The sequence below is a fragment of the Lagopus leucura genome, unplaced genomic scaffold, assembly GCF_019238085.1.
Source record: "Lagopus leucura isolate 7727_CA_CO unplaced genomic scaffold, USGS_WTPT01 Super-Scaffold_100038, whole genome shotgun sequence".
Taxonomy (NCBI): domain Eukaryota; kingdom Metazoa; phylum Chordata; class Aves; order Galliformes; family Phasianidae; genus Lagopus; species Lagopus leucura.
The window spans coordinates 4,556,709-4,577,803 of NW_024962287.1; the positions used below are offsets into that span (position 1 = coordinate 4,556,709).

The following is a 21,095-nucleotide window of genomic DNA, read 5'->3' on the forward strand; positions in this document are numbered from 1 at the left end:
AGTTCTGCTTTAACTGAAGGCTTTACTTTCACCCTTCCTTGTGTTCGTCAAGCTGCATATTTATCAGTTGTTCAAGTTTTTGTTAAGAAATAATTCTGCTTGCCTTGACCATTTCAGCTTTCTGCAAGCCGCCAAGATTTAGCTCCTCCTTATAACCTGAGCAGCAATCGGGTAAGTATCTGAAGCTCTCCTGGGAAATCTTCTACTGAAAAGGAGTAGCTACCATGACTGCATTACACCAGGTGCAGGGGTGTAATTGAGAAATATCCTTAAAAGATGAGGCACACCCACCTGTTCCTTGTATCATTGAGACTGCTCATTGGAAATACTTGCTTTGTGCAGCACCAGACATCCCTGGGAAGGCTCCCATGTTTTCATCAGCCACGTAGCACTGCTGCCAACAACTGTGGGATGTGCAGTGGCAGGCCTGTGCCAAACAGACCAGGTTAAACGTAGCTGTCCGTCACTTGGGGGTGTGCTTTTCAAGGGAAGTTTTCTCACTGTCTATCTTCAGAGCTCTTCCAAAGCTTTCAGTTGAATGGATGCAAACCTGTTGGGTAAGGGACAAATCTGAGCTCACGTCTAAGCTCAGGTTCATCTTCAGTATAGAATGGAATGCATTGAGTCTATGCCTTTCAGGGCAGAACCTTGCAGTGGGTGATTTGATAATTCAGCCCATTACGCTCCTTAAAAATAATGGCACAGATCAAAAGTGTTTCTTTAAAAAGAGAAAAATTAAAATTAAATTTATTTTCCAAAGCCTAGATAAACTAAGGGGCTCTCTCCTGGTAGATATTTTGCCCAGTGAGCATGTAGTCATTTTGAAAAGGTGAATCTAGTGGTGACAAGACGTTTTAATGCATAATGCAGTTGCACGGAATAATAGGATTTTGATGTAGTGCTCTAGCATTGGTTGCTAAATCTGCTACATCTGATCCATGTAGAGAATGCTAAAAGGTGTGCAGGTAATCAAGTGCTTACAGCAGCTTCCGTTTGGAGAGAACTGTGGAATGTCTCAATATTGTAGGTTTTTAAAGCAGAAATTAAAGTCTGGAGTACTTACGTTTTTTGTTTTTCTCCTCTCCTCAACAATTTCCCTCACTTCATGTTTCAGAGTCCAAAGGTCCCAGCAGAGGTAATGCATTAGGTCCACCTAATGAGTGGGATAATAATTTTATCTCACTATAAAGTTTATTTTGCTCACTTAAACGCTTTTACTTCCTGCTTTGAGGATGCTGCTATTGGTGTCTCATTTGCATAGTAGACAGCAAATGAGATTTTTCTATTGAAAAGCCTGTCATTAACGCTGTGTGAAACCGCTACAAGGAAGATTCTGCTTCTTGGGGCCTTCTTATGGTTTGTTACCTTCTGCAGCTATTTAGATGGCATTTCTCAGAGTTCTTTGGACAGGGTGCAGGTATTTTAGAAATGACCCATCTTTGCTTTAACAACTAAAAAAATATAAAAGCAAGCAAATATTTGCTGGTTGTGTACAGCCTGGAAATGAGATGAACATTGAGTGAGAGTTTCTACCACGTCTCGCTGAGGCTGTCTGGCTTCAGATAGCTCAGTGCTAACAACACTTGATTGCTATGAAAGAATGAATTGAAATTAACCCTAGGACAATGGAAACCCATATTTAATCTTCTTATCCCATTAACATTGTCAGAGGGATAACTGTATGTCCCCTTGACTGTACCAAGCTTTGGTTAAGCAGAGTTGATTGCTAGTGGTTTGCATGGGGTTTTGCAGCTCTTCGCCTCATTTAGGGTGGCTGCTGACAAATGCACTGTACCACTGTGATGTGGGGCTGCAGCTTCTCTCCTTGCTTGCAGAGTACCTGTTTTCGAAGCATCCTTTGCTCAGGACAATAATGGGGGCTGATGCAGGGGCTCATTCCAAAGCTGGTTCAGTTTCCATAGAGAGATGAATGGAAGCTTTTTGTAATCAGAGTGAAATATTAATCATATTCTTGAATGTTCCTGTAGCACACGTAAAGCACGCTAGTGATAGCATCTTATGTATTTTAGAACTAAGGATCCACAAATGACTTCATTTTTAGCTAAGTTAGGTGGCTTTTGCCACTTGGAAAGCAATTCAGTGGAAAAAAAACTTTTCTCCAGCACTGATGAATCATTACTCTCCCAGGAATTTTTGTTTACAAGTGACTATAAGAAGCTGATCTCTAACAAGTGGTTTATTGTATCACAAGAAATGTCAGTCCCAGTATAGTAATTGCATAATAAATTGGATACAGGGCTTACCTGCCCAGCCTGTGTATGTTAATATTAGTGGACACCTTTACTTATTTCACAGTCTTCCTCTCTTTAACTTTTATTCCATTGCTTCATTTCCCTCTCCAATTTTATGTTATTATTCCTGGCGTTGTTGCTGCCTTTACTGTGGATCTTAAGCTGCATAGGAAGGCCTCTCTCATTTCTGTATGTAAAGCACTGTTCATACTGGGAAAGTTGTGAAAGTGGATTCTGCTTCAGTTTTCAGCAATATGAATGGCCAGAACACATTTTCCTGTAAAACAAAATATATTTAAAAAGAGTTATCATAAGATGTAACAATGGTGTAGGTGCAACTAAGGTAGGTAGACCAGAATTATGACCTGGGCTCATCGTGCAGTCGTAGCTGAATCTTTCTTGCTACATGTGGTCACGCTCCCATGACAAGCCAGAAAAGCCTCATTGCAGAACTGGAGGAGAGGTGTGATGTGGCACATTTTGAAAAAAAACCTAAGGAATATCTCAGTGCATTGACACCAGAGAGCTCCCACAGATCAGGTCAGAGATTCCCAGCATTTAAATAATACCAGTTGCTTAGACCTAAAGTGTATGTGTTCCAGTTAGTGAACACACAAAGCAGCGAGAGTGCTGTATGGCGTGCATGTCTGGAACTTGGCAACTGTATCAACATAGTTAATAATCCTTACTTTTCTTTTCTTTTGAGAGATTGAGGCAGGTTATCTTTCAAACCAACTTAGTAAAATCTTTCATTCATCAACTGCCTTTTACCCCTCTAGATTTTTAGCACAACACCTGACCCTTCCAGTTGTTCCCAGTGTTTTCTTTCGCAGATATGTTTCTCTGTGTGCTGCCATGATTTACCCACTTTATAATGGTAAATCAATAACGGTCAACTCAGAGTTGAGCGTCATATTGTCTCTAAACATATGTGACCTTCAACGTAAGATGATAATCCTTCTCTAAAACAGATTATTTTTGATTTGAAAACCCAACATATTTTAAGTACCTGGCCAGACAAATGCTATTTTCAAGTGCACATTCCTGCTTGCAGGGCCAGTGTTTTATTTAGTCTGGTAAAATACTTAACATTATGCAGGAAATATAGTCATCTGTAATGTCAAGACTGAAGTAAAATTTCTTAAAGATCCTAAGGAAAATAAGTGTTTGTTTGTTTTCCTAAGGAAAAAGTCACTACGTCTTGCCATTGTTTTTGTACAGGATGAATCCTATGGAAGTGTTTTGCTCTGTTTCATATTTACTCTCATTTTTTTGAATCACTCTTCAAACAGGTCTAGAAAGCCGATGTACTTGTCTGAATGATTTCTGTTGGAACAGTCAAGGAAGGGCACTTCTGACTCAATAAATCATGATTCACAGAATGATTCAGTTGCTTCTTACCTACATTGAGTCAGTGTTCTAGTAAGTTTGCAAGCTTTCCCCACATAGTCTATTTTTGATATCTCTGTGGTATCAAGAAGCCCTTTAGACATGGCCTGTGGATAGAAAATTGTTAGGACCTGCCACCTTTGTCCATTTGTCTTTAGTAAGAGGGTCATCATCATTAAAAAAGAAAAAAAGCTTTGCTATGTTGTCCAAAAAGAAGCCTTCAGATGCTTTCCCCTCTTCCTCACACCACCATCTGCCAGGCTGATGCCATTACCAGTCCTAAAAGTAACAAAACCAAATGGTTCTTTTCACAATTCATTTAGTCTTGTGACCATATCCCACCAAACATTCTACTTTCTGTAAAATTCCTTAGTGTCACTGAGCTGGTGCATCACAGGAGATTGAATTACGCTGAGATTTTCCTCATCTGGGAATTTTGGCTCTCCTGCCAACTAATCCATCAGTGGAAGCCAGCAAAGTGGACTTAAAGAAAAACTCAACATCCCAAAAAGGAAGACTTTGAGCATAGTGTAGAATCACTGGAAGTTTCCACTCTGGCTTTAAACACCTACTGCAGGACTTCTAAACTACTGAGGGTGCCCACTGTTCAAGGTGCTGGCCATGCCATTCCACGCTCTCTGCCGCTATGCAGTCTTGGGGCTGGATATACCTGGAGGATGTTCATAAATAGTTGATTAACTTTAAAAAAAAGAAAAGCCTGAAACACATTAAATCAGCATGGCAATAGGAACATGCTGGTTTGAGCATTCCCACTTGTCTCTCCTACAACCTGGCTCCCCAAGGACACAAAGTAAAGAGAGAAATTATTAATAGTGTCCAAAATATGGTTCCTGAAGTACAAAGATGACTGCAATATCAAATACAAATACCAGGTTAATCTGACCAGTGTTACAGCACATAAAAAAATGATAACCTTAATCCACACCCCAAAAATGGTAAACAGCGTACCAGAGAACATATATAACAAGTAAGGTATTAAGTAATATGTGTCCATGAAAAAATTCTGAACGATCTCTGGAAAAACAGTGGATGTGGACAGTGGCAGGAGAAGGGGGAATGGTTTAAACTGAGACAGGGAGGTTTAGGTTGGATCTTAGGAGGAAGTTTTTCCCCCAGAGGGTGGTGAGGCACTGGCACAGGTTGCCCAAGGAGGCTGTGGATGCCCCATCCCTGCAGGCATTCAAGGCCAGGCTGGATGTGGCTCTGGGCAGCCTGGGCTGCTGGTTGGCGACCTGCACACAACAGGGGTTGGAACTGGAAGAGCACTGTGGGCCTTTTCAACCCAGGCCATTTATGATTCTATGAAAAGGAAAAAATAACATGACATTAAGTTATTCTACCACTTAGAACAACTTTGTTTTAACACACTCTGGTCAAATCTGTTGTTATTTCAACCCTTTGAGTCCCACATTGGGCACCAAATGGATGTGCTCCAGGTGTGCACCCATCACTCAGCAGCAACCAGCATATGTATCAGTGTGCTGTTAACCTGTTTCAGCTGAAAACAGGACAACACAGTAAGGTCACCTAAAAGAAATCAGCACCAATTGAAATGCAAGATGGCAAAACCCACAGTAAGGGGGTTTCTGTGCAGTGCAGTAGGAGAGACTGTTTCATAGGAGCTTTTTGTGGAAAGAATTTTCCATGCATAGCCATGAGTTTTTGATGTGTGTAAGATGTAAGAGTTGCAGGTCAAGGATAACACTTAAGATGGGGAGTTTAAGGTACGGGTAGAAGAGCTCTGTCACCTACAGTGATAGAGCAGGAAGCTTTCAAGGAGGGCTTAAACTCCAATGTCCTCAAAAATACAAGACTAAACAAACCCTGGTATTGCTGCTACCTGGTATTGCAGCCTGAGTTACATCAGTTCTGACACCCAGGGTGACTGCCTCCAGTCAACTCAGACATCCATTACCCTTTAGGTATCCCAAATGTTACTTCACAGGGGCAGAGCCTGTTGTCTCTACATGTAAGAAAACAGCTACTCAAGGTGTGAAGTGCTGCTCTGCAAAAGTGTACATTACTTGCTATTCAAAGCAGGACAGCTTCTTTGGGACTGGCTTATAGATCCAAATGGAAACGATTTTTGCTCTGAGCTGCTCAGTGTGACCTTCAACCCACTGGAGAAATCTATTCCTTCTATTCTGGCTTGCTTATTATTTGTGAAACATTCATGACTTCAAGTTACAGTTGAGATTAGTTTAGCTGCCTGTCATTTTTCTGTTTCAAGGTCAGATTATTTCCTTTTGTTCAGCACTGTGAAGCTTCTTGAAATGGTGTATTTCCCTTCTCTTCCATCCAGAAAAATACATAAAATCTCTGGTCATGAGTGCAGCAAGTCTCTCCACCCATAGTGCATCCTTTCTATTATGTTCACTGTGCCATCTCGTTGTGCAAGTGTTTACAACCACGATTCAGATGCAGACACCCTGTAATATAGAGAACTAGAAACCATAGCATAACTTTTCACCAGCAGAGTGATCAGAATCCAGTTTGTGTCAGTTTGGTTGCCTTAACACCATCCTGTCTTCACAACTTTTCATTTTGAAAAAGTGAAACTTTTTCTTATATTAGAATATGATAGAGATGGGGAAATATGATTCTGCCATTTAGATTCTTGAAATTCATGCACTGTTGTGAAGCGATAGCTTGGAGATTCTCTCTGTTCACCAAGTCACTTTGTCACTGAACTGGTCACTGGTTGTCACTGGTAAGCTTGGGGTGGAAGAAATAGAGTCACAGAATCATTAAGGTCATAAAGTACCTCTGAGATCACCAAATCCAACCCCAGCCCACCCCACCATGCCCACTGCCCACATCCCTCAGTGCCACATCCCCACGGTTCTGGAACATCTCCAGGGACAGTGACCCCACCACCTCCCTGGGCAGCCTGTTCCAATACCTCACCACTCTTTCTGAGAATAATTTGTTCTTAATGTCCAACCTGAAGCTCCCCGGGCCAAATCTGACCCTAAGCACTAAAATCCAGCCTTCAGGTCTAAGGTCATATTTACTTTCTAATTCCAAGCTTTGTCTATCCTCACCCCTTCTCCCTGACACTTCAGCCAGACTTCACTCATGAGTGCTTCCTGAGCAGATACACAGAATATTTAGGAATTTGGGGCTAACAGAACTGTTGTATTATCACCTGGTTGTACCATACACAAGTCCCAGAACAGCTGCACAGTTCAGTGCACTGCCATAAGTTTAAGGCCTCTAGGTCGATTCTTCCTGTGCCTTGCTGCAGATGGGAGCTGAGGGTGCTTATCTTAGCAGCACTGGGTGTTTCAACTACAAGTGCCTTGGGGAAGGGTCTTTCCTCAGCTCTGCACGTTTGTAACATTTCGAAGGCGCTGTGCAAGCTGGCATGGTGTGTAAGTCTTGCTGGTGGTGTGCTAGCTTCGAAAAATACAACTTTTCTTTTTCTCCCTAGGGCCGATGGGAAAGTCAGCAAGATGTATCCCAAGGTGTCACAAACTCCAGCAGGGGCATTAGTCCAACTCGTACCTCTCTGCCAGGCTCCGGGCAGCAGAACCACTCCCCTGATGCAGGTACGGGCTTTCCTGAAGCTAAGGCAGCTGTCGTAAAGATGGAGTGAAGTCACCCCATCACTGTCAAATCTGAGCACCTTTCAGAGATACAGGTTTCTCCTCCAAAGCAACGCAGCTTCCTCTCTGTGATAGGCATGTTTAAAGTTGTCTTTGATTTCTGCAGATGCAGTCTTGATCTCAGAAGCTCAGTTTCTAAAGCCTGAAGTTATCTGGGCTCAAAACATGTATCTCTTAGGTCATTAAAACATCCAAGACTAGAAGCCTACCAATGTCTTAGAAAATAATTAGCACTGGAGCTGGGGGGTTGTTTTGCAGCGAGTGTGCCTGATGTATGACTGAGAGTGGAGTGATACAGAGTGAGGGTTTCTTTCTAACTAGGTTTTCTCAAGGGAAAGTATTAAAAGCAGCAGTACTATCAAGAAGAGTTGAATGTCCATAACTTTTTTTTTTTATGTTTGTATTTCCTCATCTTTCTCCCTCAGTATATTTTGTAATTGTTAGCAGAATTTTGTGTTGTCAGCATCTTTTTTCAGTTCTGCTTCCAAGTGATTTGTTTTTTTGCTTCTTCAAGTTGTAAGCAGTTCTGTGTTTCTAACAGCAAACAGCAAGCTTTTTCACACCATGTGATGAAAAAGACTTCCAAAATTACCCAAATTCATATATCCTGTTCTAGGGAGGAGCAAACACTCACTGCTTTTCTTTGGTTAGTGCACTGACTACAGGAAGATGTAGTTCTAGAATTAAAATGATAGCTTTTTTTTTCACCATAGCATATCTGTTCACACTGTTCCATTTTTCTAACAGGTCTGGGTAGCCTTGCTGCTTCCTACCTGAATCCTGTCAAGTCATTCGTGCCTCAGATGCCAAAGCTGCTGAAGTCTCTCTTTCCTGTTAGAGACGAGAAGAAGGGCAGGCAGACCTCACCTCTTGCACAGCAGGTAAGATTTTAAATGAGATTGGCTATGCAGTAATATTGATGAGTGCTGTTAGACTTGCAACAGAGCGCCATTTTATTTGCTGTTGCAGTGCAAACCCAACTCCTAGTCATAGTAAAGCCTTGTGATGCATTTCCCCTCCATTCTGTGCAGAAATAGTGGAGCTGTTAAACTTATTGACACACTCAGCCCACATGGCTTTTTAGAAGTGCCAAGTACACCACCAGCATGATTGATGGTAATACCATTTGCAGCAACAATAGTAAAATTTATGAAGTGCACTTAGTGTTGTTTGTGTACTGCCAAGTGGAAAATGTAATTCTATTTTTAATTCTTTATTTCATTTACCATCTTCCTTCTCCCCTATCCCAGCTTGGGTCACCCTTTTCTACCTTCTGCTGCATACAGTTGCTTTTGTTTCTCATTTATTCCACGTTCCAGAGAAGCTTTGATTTTTTACATTCTGTGCTACAAAACTTCATGTGCTCCATTTGTGACTTCTGTGCAGTGAAAGGTAGCTTATGCATGGTCAAGCTGACTGCAAAACTCTACTATCTCCTAAAGAAAGCAGATGAAATAACAGAATCCTACTATAAATGATACTTTCTTCCTAATTTGAGAGACTGTCATTTATTTATAAAGAAAAAGCCTTCTTCTGGGTAAACCTGGAATACTTGAAAACTGTTATGAAAATAAATCTGGAGCCAGATCTCACTTTCTATAAAGTGTATGGCAGCCCATGTGGTCCATGCCTTGTTAAGCATTCAGCTAACTCTTCATAGACAGAAACTTGTCTTCATCTGTAATTTTGGAAGCATGTTTTCTGTTACCATAGACCTTTCCCATCTCTTCATGTGCAGACAAGTGTTTTAGAGGATGTCTTTCTAAAACAAAACTACAAAAAAATAATCCCCAAGCAACTCCTTTTTGTGGTGTGATCCAGGCATTCTGTCCTATTGGTTGCTACAGCTGAAGAGCAGCTAAGGGGTATGCATAGATGGTAGGAATAGATTATCTCAGTGGTCTTTTCCATCCTTCATGATTCTATGATTGCAAGGAATTGCTTTGTCATGGCAGAAGTACAGTGAAATAGTAAGAAGATAAATAGGCCAAAACCAAAGGCTTAAAAACACAGTTAAGTTTTAGTGGAACTTGTGATAGACATAGTACAAATAAAAATAAAGCAAATTTAGAACATTCTTAGTTTGACCACAACCATTTCTCTATGAAGTAAAATGAGCAAGTTTTATTCCCAAATGCCAACTAACTTTGCATTTCACATTTTCATGTGGCCTTTTGCTTACAACAAGGTCAGTGAAGAATCTGAGATCATGAAACCTAGCACATCTGAGAAATGTAGCTGATTAAAATGAAGACAGTGACTTTCTTAAAGGTATTTGGGTATTGGAAGATGTAAATAGGTACTCTTTACAATTGCACTCAGATCCTTTTACCACTGCTGCAATTCTCACTGAATCAATGAGAGCTGAGCTGAGAAGTGAGGCCCAATTTCCTTCCTCTAGTCTAACCACCTGTTCCCACTCCTTCCTACTGTTCAAGATCACTCTTGCAGTTCTTTGCCTTCAAGTCAGTTTTTATACTACAAAGCTACCTACCTTAGGGAATTTTAATTTATATTATGGATTACTATGGAAACTCAATCAGATCACAATCACAGCAAGTTTTAAGTAGGCAGGAATGCTATCTCTAATCTGTTTTAGGGAAGAAAAGCAAATAAACAGGAGTGCATGATGTTTCAACGCATGTTACAGGTCAGCCTGAAGTTTTCTGTGGCCACTGAATCAGTATAACAAAATGAAATCTCTAAGTTAGTTGTTGCTTGTACTTTTGTAATAGAAGTCAAGTCAAACAAACCTCACTGATTTCAGAGCTGCATAGATATTCTTCAGAGCTCTCTCAGTAAGCACAACGGCTTCTTCACTCCTGTTAGAAATCACAGTGCACGAAAGAGCAGAAACTAAAGGAGCTGTTCCAGAATGACCTTCCTTCAAGCAAGAAATGAATGTGTGATGGTGCATGCATGCATGTAGTGACTGGCTTGAGCATGCTAGAATCATGGAATCATTAAGGTTGGAGAAGACCTCTAAGGTCATCCAGTCAAACCCCAACCCATCCCCACCATGCCCACTGTCCCTCAGCACCACAGAGTAAAAGGGTTGATGCACATTAATATGACACTGAAAAGCAAATCGTTTCTCGTAATCCTTCTTGCTGCTTCCTTATAACTGCTTGAGGATGCAGAAGTGGTTGCAAGCGTTAAAAACTGGCCAGAATTCCAGTGGTGGCAGTGACAAATGGCTGTGTGCTCGGGGCCTGCAATGGGGTCAGTGCTTGGCAGTTGGCTCTAACACCTTATCACTAACCTGTCCGTGTAAGACAGCACGCTGGTAATTCCTGCATGGCTGTGCTATAGTGCAGAGTTAGGAGGGCACAAAAATGACATTGCTGCATCTCAGAAAATACAGAACAGTACGGCTTAGTTCAGTGGAAGCATTGCACTTTGATACAGAGCGACAGGGGACATAACTGAGTGTGCAGGAGGAGAGTAGGCAGTGAACTACAAAAAGCTTAACAGGGAGATGAAGCCAAAAGGATATTTCAGCTGCAGTTTCAAAGGAATCTGACCTCTTAACAGGGAATTGCTGGATTTCTGTGACAGTAAACAGCAAATTCAGAGAGCTGAAGATGACTAAAGGAACACTTCTCAAGGAAAATGAAAAGATCTAAATCACTGTTACCTGGCTAAATGCAAATGAGCAGATAGGTGGTGACAGATTTTTGAACATAAATACCAAAAAGCGAAGTGGGTCAGTTGGTTCCTTTCTTCAAGTTCATCAAACAACTCAAAGAATTTCCAGAGTTCCTGTCAAGCTCTCTTTTCAGTGCATGTCTGTTGCAGCATTTGAGAGCATGTAACCATCTATTGTCATTAAAACCCACTCCATAAAAGTGCTGCTGACCCATATTGAACTAGATGGCTGCCCTGCTGTGCTATTAAATCCCTGATATGTTACAGTTCAGCTGTCAGGGTTAGGTCCCTGTGCATGTCTGCTCAGAGATGCATCTTCTAGGCTGAGTCTCACAGCTGATTGAAGTACTTTAGAGAATCATTTTGAAGTGAGCAGCTCTTAATTATTTCTGCAAGTTTTGAAGTGTAGCTCAGTTCATCATGACCAAGCAGCTGTCCAGGTGGATGTGTTACCAAATCACATCCCAGGCAAGTAAACAGAAGATGGAGTTGTCATCACTTGTTCTGAAAATACGCTTCTAATCTTATTATTTTAGCAACTTATTTCAGTCGCGTGCTGTTGCCTGGGATCAATCTTAAGGTAGAATCAGAGAATCACAATATTATTAAGGTTGGAAAAGACCTCTAAGGTCATCTAGTCCAAGCATCAAGGCTTCTTCACCATGCCCACTCATCATGTCCCTCAGTGCCACAGACCCACAGTTCTCCAACTCCTCCACCGAGTAAAGGAGCACATGTAAGTTATCGTAACATCTTGTTGAGATGGTCTTTCCCAGTGCTGTTTTTGTTTGTAGTTTCAGAAAGGCAGAGCCATGCCAGGCAAGGTGGTGGCAGCTAACAAAATTGCTGTCTTTGACCTTCTGATGCAAGTTTAGTAACTAATCTGGAGAATAATGAACCGCAATTAATGAAATCTGCTCTCGTATTCAAGTGTGTTTCTCAGACAGCACATAAAATAATTGAAAGAACTTCCTGCTCTCTAATTAGTTAGATTGAATTAATTTGGCATAATAGGATTCTTTATGTAACTAGCAGAACAGCTTCCGATGAAGCTGTTTATGTACCTAAAAGATTGGTTTCTGATGAAGCTGTTTATATACTTTTAAGTTAGAAAATGCCTATTTTATCAGTTATCTGCTGCTTTTCAATTAATTGCCAGTATTCTGTAAGTAAAAAATAATTAAATAAAACACAACAGCTTAAACCTTTTTTGGATTACTGCAATTGCTTTTTATTTTCCCAGTCTATTCTTTAAAAAGCTTAGTAGCGCAGTGTGCAAGATTTAAAGCCTTGTCACTCCTTATTGCTGATCAGGAAAAGTTTAAAATGCTTGAAATATGCAGGTGGATGGAGAATCAGTTTCATCTATCTGTGCATAATTACATTACGTGCACGCTCTCGACGCTTGTCTCTTTTATTAAGGTGCTGAGGCTTTCACAGTGTGCACCAAGCAGAATTGCTGTTCTTTACCTTATGACCCTGTTGATCTCCAGGAACTGCCTGTATAATCACATTTTAAGGCATCGTTGGGTTCTGACATTAAAAATGTACATATTATATTTCACTTTCTGCTTTTTGACATTGCTGTGGCTAAAGCAAACTCCTCTAACCAGCATGGTTTGAGAAGTGGTCACCTTCATTCAATCCTTGTTGGATGGTCAAACGTCTTTCTTAGCACATGACTTCCAAGAGAGATCTGGAGTCACAGCTGTCTTAAAAGGAATAAATAAACTCTCTGAATTTCCATGCACTAATCTAATTCGCTTTTGTTTTGTGGTATAGAAATGCAGACATGTGACACGAGGAAAGGGCAGCTCTCAATTTGTTCTTTCACCTTCTGGGACAGACATAGTAATTAATCTAAAACAAATGAAATGCAGTTAATGAAAAGCTTTCTGAATTGAGAAAAGAATTTTTCTGGCAGTGGATTAAAAAATAGCAGTAGTTTCATGGGTGTATATGGTGCATTGCATAATTGCTAGAACTTATGTTCCTTAATCAAATGTAAATAACATGGCCTTGGAGAACCTTCTTTCAAATCTAGAAGGCTTTTTTCATATAAAGAGCCATTGGGATGCTATAATCAGTATAGTTCAACAGACCTTCTGTGCCTGGCTGGGCTCATATGTGTCTGGATCTTGTGACTAAGCTATTTGTGTTTTGATTTCTTTATAAGTTCAGTTTTCCCTATCATCCTCTTTCATATAGCTTTTAATGAGAATGAGTATGGAAACCTGGCCTTTTAAACTGCTTAGTGAAAACCTCTGGAACCTCCTTGTGAACTAACCTTGAAAATGGTAACAAATTGCCCTTTTAATCTTTCTGCCTGGAAATAACTGCATAGGAAATGATGCATGTTTAATTTTGCACAAAGTACATTAAAAATGTGGAATACAAAAGTATTACAGGCTAATATGTTCCATGTTAGGAAGGTGAAATAAAAAGGTTTTAGTTTGGGTTGATATTTAAATATAGTTTCTTTAGGAAAAATAACAAACAAACAAACTGACAAATACAACTTCTGAGTTTTGGATCTTCTTGAGGATTGCAAATTTTGTATTGGAATGACTGATGACTTTAAAATTATTTTAAAATAGGGAGTAAATAGGAACATTGGGCCTGGGTGGATCTTTATCACAGAATCAAAGAATTGGCTTGAGCTGGAAGGGACCCCAAGGGTCACGAATCTCCAATCCCCCCTGCCACACGCAGGGCCACCAATCTCCCAATTTAATACCAGGCCAGGCTGCATCCAGCCTGGCCTTGAACATCTCTAGGGATGGATGGGGCATCCACAGCCTCTCTGGGCAGCTGTTCCAGCACCTCACCACTCTCCGCTTTGTTGACTTTGTTCAGAATTCTTACTGAATTGCTGTGTGTCTTTTGAAAGTATTTTATCCTGTCTGCTCAAAACTGAATTAAATCCACATTTAATGAAGCAACTGTCATGCCCTGCTGGAGAAATTTCCAGTAGCTGTTTGTAAATGGTGATGAGAATGTACTACTGTCAGACTGACAGTCCTTGAGCTCAGTCTGCAGATGGTAAGGCAGAGACAGCAGCAGTGGACTTCTCTAATACCCTTATAAGACTGCCTCAGTTATAACCTTGGCTGGTCTTGGAGAATGGGAGAGGTGCCTGAAGACTGAAGGATAGCCAAGGTCATACCAGTCTTCAAGAAAGGCAAGGAGGACGATCCGAGAAATTACAGGCCAGTCATCCTTACTTCCATCCCTGGAAAGGTGATGGAACAACTTGTTCTGGGTGCCGTCTTCAAGCCATGGGAAGAGAAGGTCATCAGGAGTAGTCAACATGGAAAAACGTTCGTTTCACCGAGGGGAAATCATGCTTGACCAACCTGCTGCCCTTCTCTGTTGTCTTCACCAGCTGGGTAGATAGAGGAAGAGCAATGGATGTTGTGTATCTTGACTTCAGCAAGGCTTTCCACACTGTCTCCCACAACATCCTTGTAAGAAAGTGTGGATAGACAAGTGGATTGAGAACTAGCTGACTGGCACAGCTTGGAGGGTTGTGGTAAGCAGCTCAGAGTCTGGTTGGAGGCCCATAGTTAGCGATGATCCCAGGGGTCAATACTGCGTCTGGTCTTGTTCAACGTCTTCATCAATGACCTGGACAATAAAATAGAGTCTACTTTCAGCTAGTTTGTTGATGGTACAAAGCTGGGAGGATTGGCTGACACACCTGAAGGCTGTGCTGTCATTCAACAAGACCTGCACAGACTGGAGAGCTGAGCAGGGAGGAGCCTGATGAGGTTTAACAAGAGCATGCGTAGAGTCTTGTGCCTGGAGAGGAATAACCACGTGCATCAGTACAGTTTGGAGGATGACCTTCAGAAAGGCACTCTGCAGAGAAGGACTTGGGTGTGCTGGTGGACAACAGATTGTCCATGAGCCAGCAGTGTGTGCCCTTATGGCCAAGAAGGCCAACGAGATCCTGGGGTGCATTAAAAAGAGCTTGGCCAGCAGGTTGGGAAGGTGATCCTCCCCTTCTACTCTGCACTGGTGAGGCCATATTGGACTGCTGTGTCCAGTTCTGGGCTCCCCAGTTCAAAAGACAGGGATCTCCTAGAAAGAGTTCAGCAGAGAGTTTCAAAGACGGTGAGGAGCGTGGAGCATCTCCCGTACAAGGAAAGGTGAGAGACCTGGGACTCATCTGTCTGGGGAAGAGAAGGCTGAGAGGGGGTATCATAACTGTTTATAGGTATCTGTAGGATAGAGTCAAGTCGTTGGGAGCAGGCTCTTTTCAGTGGTGTGCAGCAATAGAACATGGGGCAATGGGCAGAAACTGGAACACTGGAAGTTCTGTATTAACACAAATAATTTCTGTTTTGTGAGAGTGACAGAGCACTGACATAGGCTGCCCAGAGAAGTTGTGGTGTCTCCTTCTCCACAGGTGATTCAAGACCCTTCTGAGTGCCTTCCTATGGAACTTACTGTAGGAATCTGCTTTAGCAGAAGGGTTTGATTCGATGATCTCTAAAGATCCCTTCCAAACCCTACAATTCTGTGACTCTATGATTTCTGAAGCTTGGAGGGTAATTTTTGGATGCACGTGTCCACTGCATACTGCATATTGCTTATTAACAGTGAACAATTTTCAACTGGTAAAATCAAGGTAAAGGGCTCTGCACTGAATCCATCAGCCACTGTCATCAGAATCCTTTTACAAAACGTTTCATGAGAGTGAAAGACAAAATGTATTTTTCTGAGTCCTTTGAAGAAGTTGCATTATATGTATGTACTACATGGGATGAAAAAGTCAATTTAGGGTTAATTTTCACAGAATCACACAGAATTGTAGGGGTTGGAAGGGACCTCCAGAGATCATCGAGTCCAACCCCCCTGCCAAAGCAGGTTCCCTACAGCAGGTCGCACAGGTTGGCATCCAGACAGGTCTTGAACATCTCCAGAGAAGGAGACTCCACCACCTCCCTGGGCAGCCTGTTCCAGTGCTCCGTCACCTCACTGTAAAGAAGTTAAATTTTAATGCTTCTGTAAGTGAAATGAGATACAAGTTTGCTTTTCGACCTCACCAGCATACCACACTGGTCTCTAGATTTCATAGAATCATAGAATCCTTAGTGCTGGAAGGGTCCTTTAGAGGTCATCTCGTCCAACTCCCCTGCAATGAAGAGGAACACGCACTGGTAAATCAGGTTGGCCAGGACCTGATCCAGCCTGGCCTTGAAAGATTCCAGGGATGTGGCACCCTGGAATCACATCTCTGGGCAACCTGTGCCAGTGCCTCACCATCCTCACTGTAAAAGGTTTTTTCCTTGTATCTAACCTAAATCTCCTCTCTTTGAGCTTGAAGCTATTTCATCTCCCAACTTATATTGGCAGTGAGGGTTGTATGAATCTAGGTGCAAACCTTGCATTTGGATTTGTTGAACCTCATGAAGTTCACCTGGGCCCACTGCTCAGCCTGTCTGTGTCCCTCTGGATGGTATCCCATCTGTCTGGTGCATCAACCACCCCACATAGCTTGGTGTCATCAAACTTCTCTCATCGCTGATAATTATGTGGCTTTTCGTTACCCCAAAGCACGTTCACTTTGGCCTCCAATCTGACCAGAAATTATTGTGCAAACACACTGAGAAATCCTTCTAAACTCGAAGTACAAAGGAGCAGCTCCCAGGAAAAAGACAAATTTTATTCCATGGAGGTTCAAAGATGCTTTAAAGTGTATTGCTTTCATGTCCTCTCGCACTCCATGTTTTGTCAGCTTGGTGGAAGGAACTGTGCCAAGAATTATCGCAGTAAAAGGGTCATGTTTTGCCTTTGCCTAAATGTGTCTGCTTTCACAGTCAATATCTGCACACGTTTTATGACAAAATTTGGCTCTCAGTTCAGAAATGTTTTGCATCCAGTAAATGCCTTCACAGATAGTCAGACGCGCTGTTTGGAATATCCCCCCCGAGTAACTTCACTACATTTCCTAGCAAAGATCTGTTTTAGTACCTTTGCTCCCCTCGTGAGGGTGTTTCTGCCCATCTGTTTCTTGTCAGCACCAAACTTGGGCAAGTGCCACTTCTCATAATTGCTTTTTTCTCCATGTTTTTCTAAACATTGCTTGGCAAAGTTAACATAGGAGTTTGGATATTTGTCATCCTTTCAGGAGGAGAGCATCATCTTAGCAATTGATGAGGAATGATTAAAGTGTAACGGGTGTATTTACTTTTTAGATTGCGTGGATTTACATGTTGCAAGACTGAAGGTGTTTGAGAGATAAAAAAAACAAACAAACCCAACCACAAAGAACAACACTTTCCTCTGTTTGTTTGTTTTCCAGGGAGGAAAGGAAATCAAAGGCACTGAGAATTATCATTAACTGCTTCTTCTTATTCCAATTCTGAGTCTCTCATAATGATGCATTTCCTGGAGGTGGAACATATATACTGGGGCAAAATGGGGCAGAGGAAGAGATTTTCTTTTGTGGTACCAGCATGAGAGCTCAGAGCTGGCTGTGGTTCTTGGTGCTCATTATAGAATCACAGGACCCTTGAAGTCCATCTGTCCTGCTCCCTGCACTGAGCAGGGACACCCACAGCTCCATCAGTGCTCACAGCCCATCCAGCCTGACCTTGGCTGTCTGCAGGGATGGGGCAACAGCCACCTCTGGGCAACCTGTGCCAGTGCCTCACCACCCTGACTGTAAAAAACTTCTTCCTTATATCCAATCTAAATCTTCACCTCTTCTGGTCTGAAACTATTCCCCCTGTCCTCTTGTCCCACCAACATATCCTGATAAAGACTGTCTCCTCTCTTACAGCTCCCCTTTAGACATGGACAGGCCACTCTCAGGTCACCTCGCAGCCTTCTCTTCTCCATGCTGCACAGCTCCAGCTCTCTCAGACTGTCCTTGCAGGAGATCCTTCAAAAATGATCCCTGGGATCGTTTTTGTGGCTCTCCTCTGGATGCACTCCAACAGCTCCATGTCTCTGACTCCAAATTCCCCTTCTGTATCATTCCCTTTTTGTACCAGATGACACACAGCAGTGTAGAAGCAACAAGGACAGTGATTTTTCTTTACACAACCTTTCTGAGGTGCCAGAAAACAGTGTGTGGTGTGTTGGGCTGCAGAGGTATTTAACAGGGATTATCTGAACTCAAGGGCCCTGGCTCATGGCTGAGGTTCACATGTCCCTCTGCAAAAGATTTGAAGTGCTGTGGAAGTGCCTGCCCAGGGATTAGCCCTAATGCCTTATGCCTAATGATTTCTTTTAATTAGAAGGTGATATTTAACAGCTTGGCTTTGTGCTGCTTTCCAAGATGGGCCAACCGTGCTTCAAAGACAGCTAAAGAGGAGAGCATAAGTGTTCTGCCAAGTACTCCAGCTGCTTTAACACGCTTATAAGCCTCTGTTACAACTAAAACATGCAGTGTATTCTTAGAAGAAAGTGAATCTCTCTCCTCTCTAGTCTATGTAAAGTGAAACACTTGTCTGTTATGACAGTTAAGTTATCCTTGCATGTCCAAGTTGGTTCTTCTGGGCACGTCAGGGTACTTACTGAACCTCACTGCTCTGAGCTGTTTCTGAGATCAGGTGCAAATCAGTGTCACAGTTTTCAGGTTCATGCTTTTGTCTCAGAAGATTGCCACTTTACTTTGGGCCTGATGGCCATAGGTTGGCAGTCAGACTAAGTGATTTTAGTGGTCTTTTCCAACCTTTATGATTCTATGTTTTATGCCAGAGGAATCTGAAGTTCTGACCCCAGACACCACTGGGTGATGAGCCCTAAATTTGTTTATTTTGGGGCTTCATTGCGTTCTTTGATTCTGGTTGCCATCTGCTTCTTGCCCATGTCACAAAGTGCTCGTTCCCCATGCATCCCGCATAGAAGCAGTGTGCTCTGAGCCCCCTTCAGTGTGTACTTCCAATTAGCAAGTTTAAAGATGAGCAGCCCCCTCCTCCTGCTTCCTTTTACTGAGCTGAAGCTTTAATATCTCTACCAAAGAAAAAAAGTTATTTTGATCCAGTGTGAAGCTGTTGGTTCTTTCTGTCTGTCTTTTGTCTTTTAGTTTTACTTTGAACAACTATGGTTTTATTTAATGCCTGGCAATCTCTGCATAGCTGTTCTTGTCCCCCATGTGTTTTTCTTTTTGGGGGAGGATTAGTTGTATTCCTACTTCACTTTGCTTAGAAAGGATGCAAGAGAAGAGTACCTCACTCTTCAGTTGGAAAGTTTCAGTTCTGTAAATTGGATTCTGGAAGTATGCCTTGGAGATGGGCACTGCCTGTGTGTTTCTGCAGAAGGAGTTCTCAAGTGCCTCAGAGAGAGGAGAACAAGAAGAAAAGGAAAGAAGCAGACTGCTCCCTAATTGCCCTTAAGGAGTTCTTTCCCTTAAGTATGAACCTACAATTGTAGCATGTTGCTGAAGAGTTGTTTCAGCCTTTTTCTCCTCTCTTACCTTCCTGTGTCTCGCTCCCAAGGTGCCATTCCCTCCTGTGACAGCAGTGCATGGCAGTGAGTCAAGTAACAGAGTTATGGTCCTGTGTCACAGTTGGCTGCTGCGGTCTCAGGAGGTGCCTTCAAGTGATTATTTCAAACCTTTCAAAAGCAAAAGCGCCAAGCACTGAATAGGGAGCAACATTTGTAGTCAGAGCCTTCGTGTCAAAGCCCAGTTGTGAAAGAGAGAATTTGGTGGGAGCACAGAAGCAGTCCTTCTGGCACGGGACCAATACGTTGTCATTAGCAAATTAGTAAGCATGGCTAAAATCTAAACTAAATTGAGGTACTGGAGAAGGAGAAAGTTGTGGGGAGGGACTGAAGCTGAGGATTGCACCAAGCAGAGTGACCTCAGACCTCTTTGCCATCTGGTTGCTCAGTGCTGTGCCCTTTACCGCTCCATGTAAGAAATGTCTGTGCTGTGAATTTGTGCTTGTAGTTGTTTTTGTGCTGAAGTTCAGGGATGCCTCTGTTGCTTTGGTTAATGCATTCATCTGCCCCTTCAGAGTATGTCAGCAGAACACGTTAGGATAGTAATGCTTGGTCCTTATGATAATCCCAAAATTTCAGATGTCAGTTCTGGCGTTTACCAGCTGGACAACGTGTAACCCTTTATTGAACGATGCCCTGCTTTTCACTCCTGCAGGCTGTCCCACGGATTATGGTTCAGTCTGCCAGTATCGATGCCAGTGCTGCAAAGATAAAGCAGGTAAGCACACCATAGCGTGGTAAGAAACAGGCACACCATAGCATGTTAAGTTTCTATATTCACATCACTGAAAACCAGAGGCAGCAAAAGCCACGTAAGCCTGTGGCACTTTTGCTGTCACTTCATGGCCAGACAATTAAATGCAGTATGCATTGCTGTGTTTTCTTAGGTCTTGCTAAAGTCTCCCCTCTGGTGCTGGCTGTGCTTCTATACTTAAAAGCCTGGCTAATCATATGATTGTATTTGCAGTTAAGTAGCTAACATTTAGCTGTTTTGCTGCTTTAAAAGACAAATTGCTTTGCACTGATGCTTTCTATAAACAGAACGAGTCTGTTATTCTGAGTGCTGAGCTTAATTCTTGATTTTACATTTCGAGCCAATTCATGATATCGGCGTGAAAAAAGGCTCTTGTAAGCAGGGTAGAAAATAGACCCTATGATCTCCCACAGTTCAGCAGAACTTCAGTCTTGTGAATAGCAAATCAGCTTTCTCCCACTGTGCTTTTATTGTCTTAGTAAAATGTGTGTTATCTGAACACAGCTTAAAAGGGAAAGCCCAAAGAAAGAACAGAATTCCAGAGTTCACATCTACAGCACCCGCTCTGCAGAAAAGCTAGAAGTGTTTTCAATCCACTGCAATGTTTCAAACAACTTTTCTGTATTATATCTTACTAAGCAATAGCTTTGGCTCCTGAAGCTCTTGTAATTCAATCAAATCCCTCTTTCATTGAATGCCACTTAAGTTCCCAGTGAGAAAGATATTTCAGAACAAGGTGCAAGTCCTGCTGTTTGGGACACTTTAGTATTAAATGGGAAGAAGACAACATTTTGAACAGTAAACAAGTATGTGCACTTGAGAGTTAACAGGTAGGTCCATGTCTGCCTTCCTCCAACCACTTTTTCTTCTTCATATTAGCAGCCACCTCCTTCCCTCCCAAAGAGATTTAGAGACATCCTAATCTTTTAGAGTACATGAGCTGGCACAAGATATTGATCTATC

General features: G+C 42.1%; 1 protein-coding gene across 5 annotated transcripts in view; it reads left to right on the forward strand.

Moving 5' to 3' along the window:
- KIF13B (kinesin family member 13B) overlaps window positions 1-21,095 on the forward strand; it is a 125,286-nt gene that overhangs the window by 95,316 nt on the left and 8,875 nt on the right. For 3 of the 5 annotated variants that reach the window (XM_042883459.1, XM_042883461.1, XM_042883460.1), the window contains exons 35-39: window positions 118-171; window positions 1,115-1,135; window positions 7,096-7,213; window positions 8,018-8,151; window positions 20,034-20,096. In XM_042883459.1, the coding sequence (XP_042739393.1) occupies window positions 118-171; window positions 1,115-1,135; window positions 7,096-7,213; window positions 8,018-8,151; window positions 20,034-20,096 (390 nt within the window). The remainder of the gene's footprint in view (window positions 1-117; window positions 172-1,114; window positions 1,136-7,095; window positions 7,214-8,017; window positions 8,152-20,033; window positions 20,097-21,095) is intronic. The other 2 variants (XM_042883463.1, XM_042883464.1) reach the window with 1 other exon arrangement.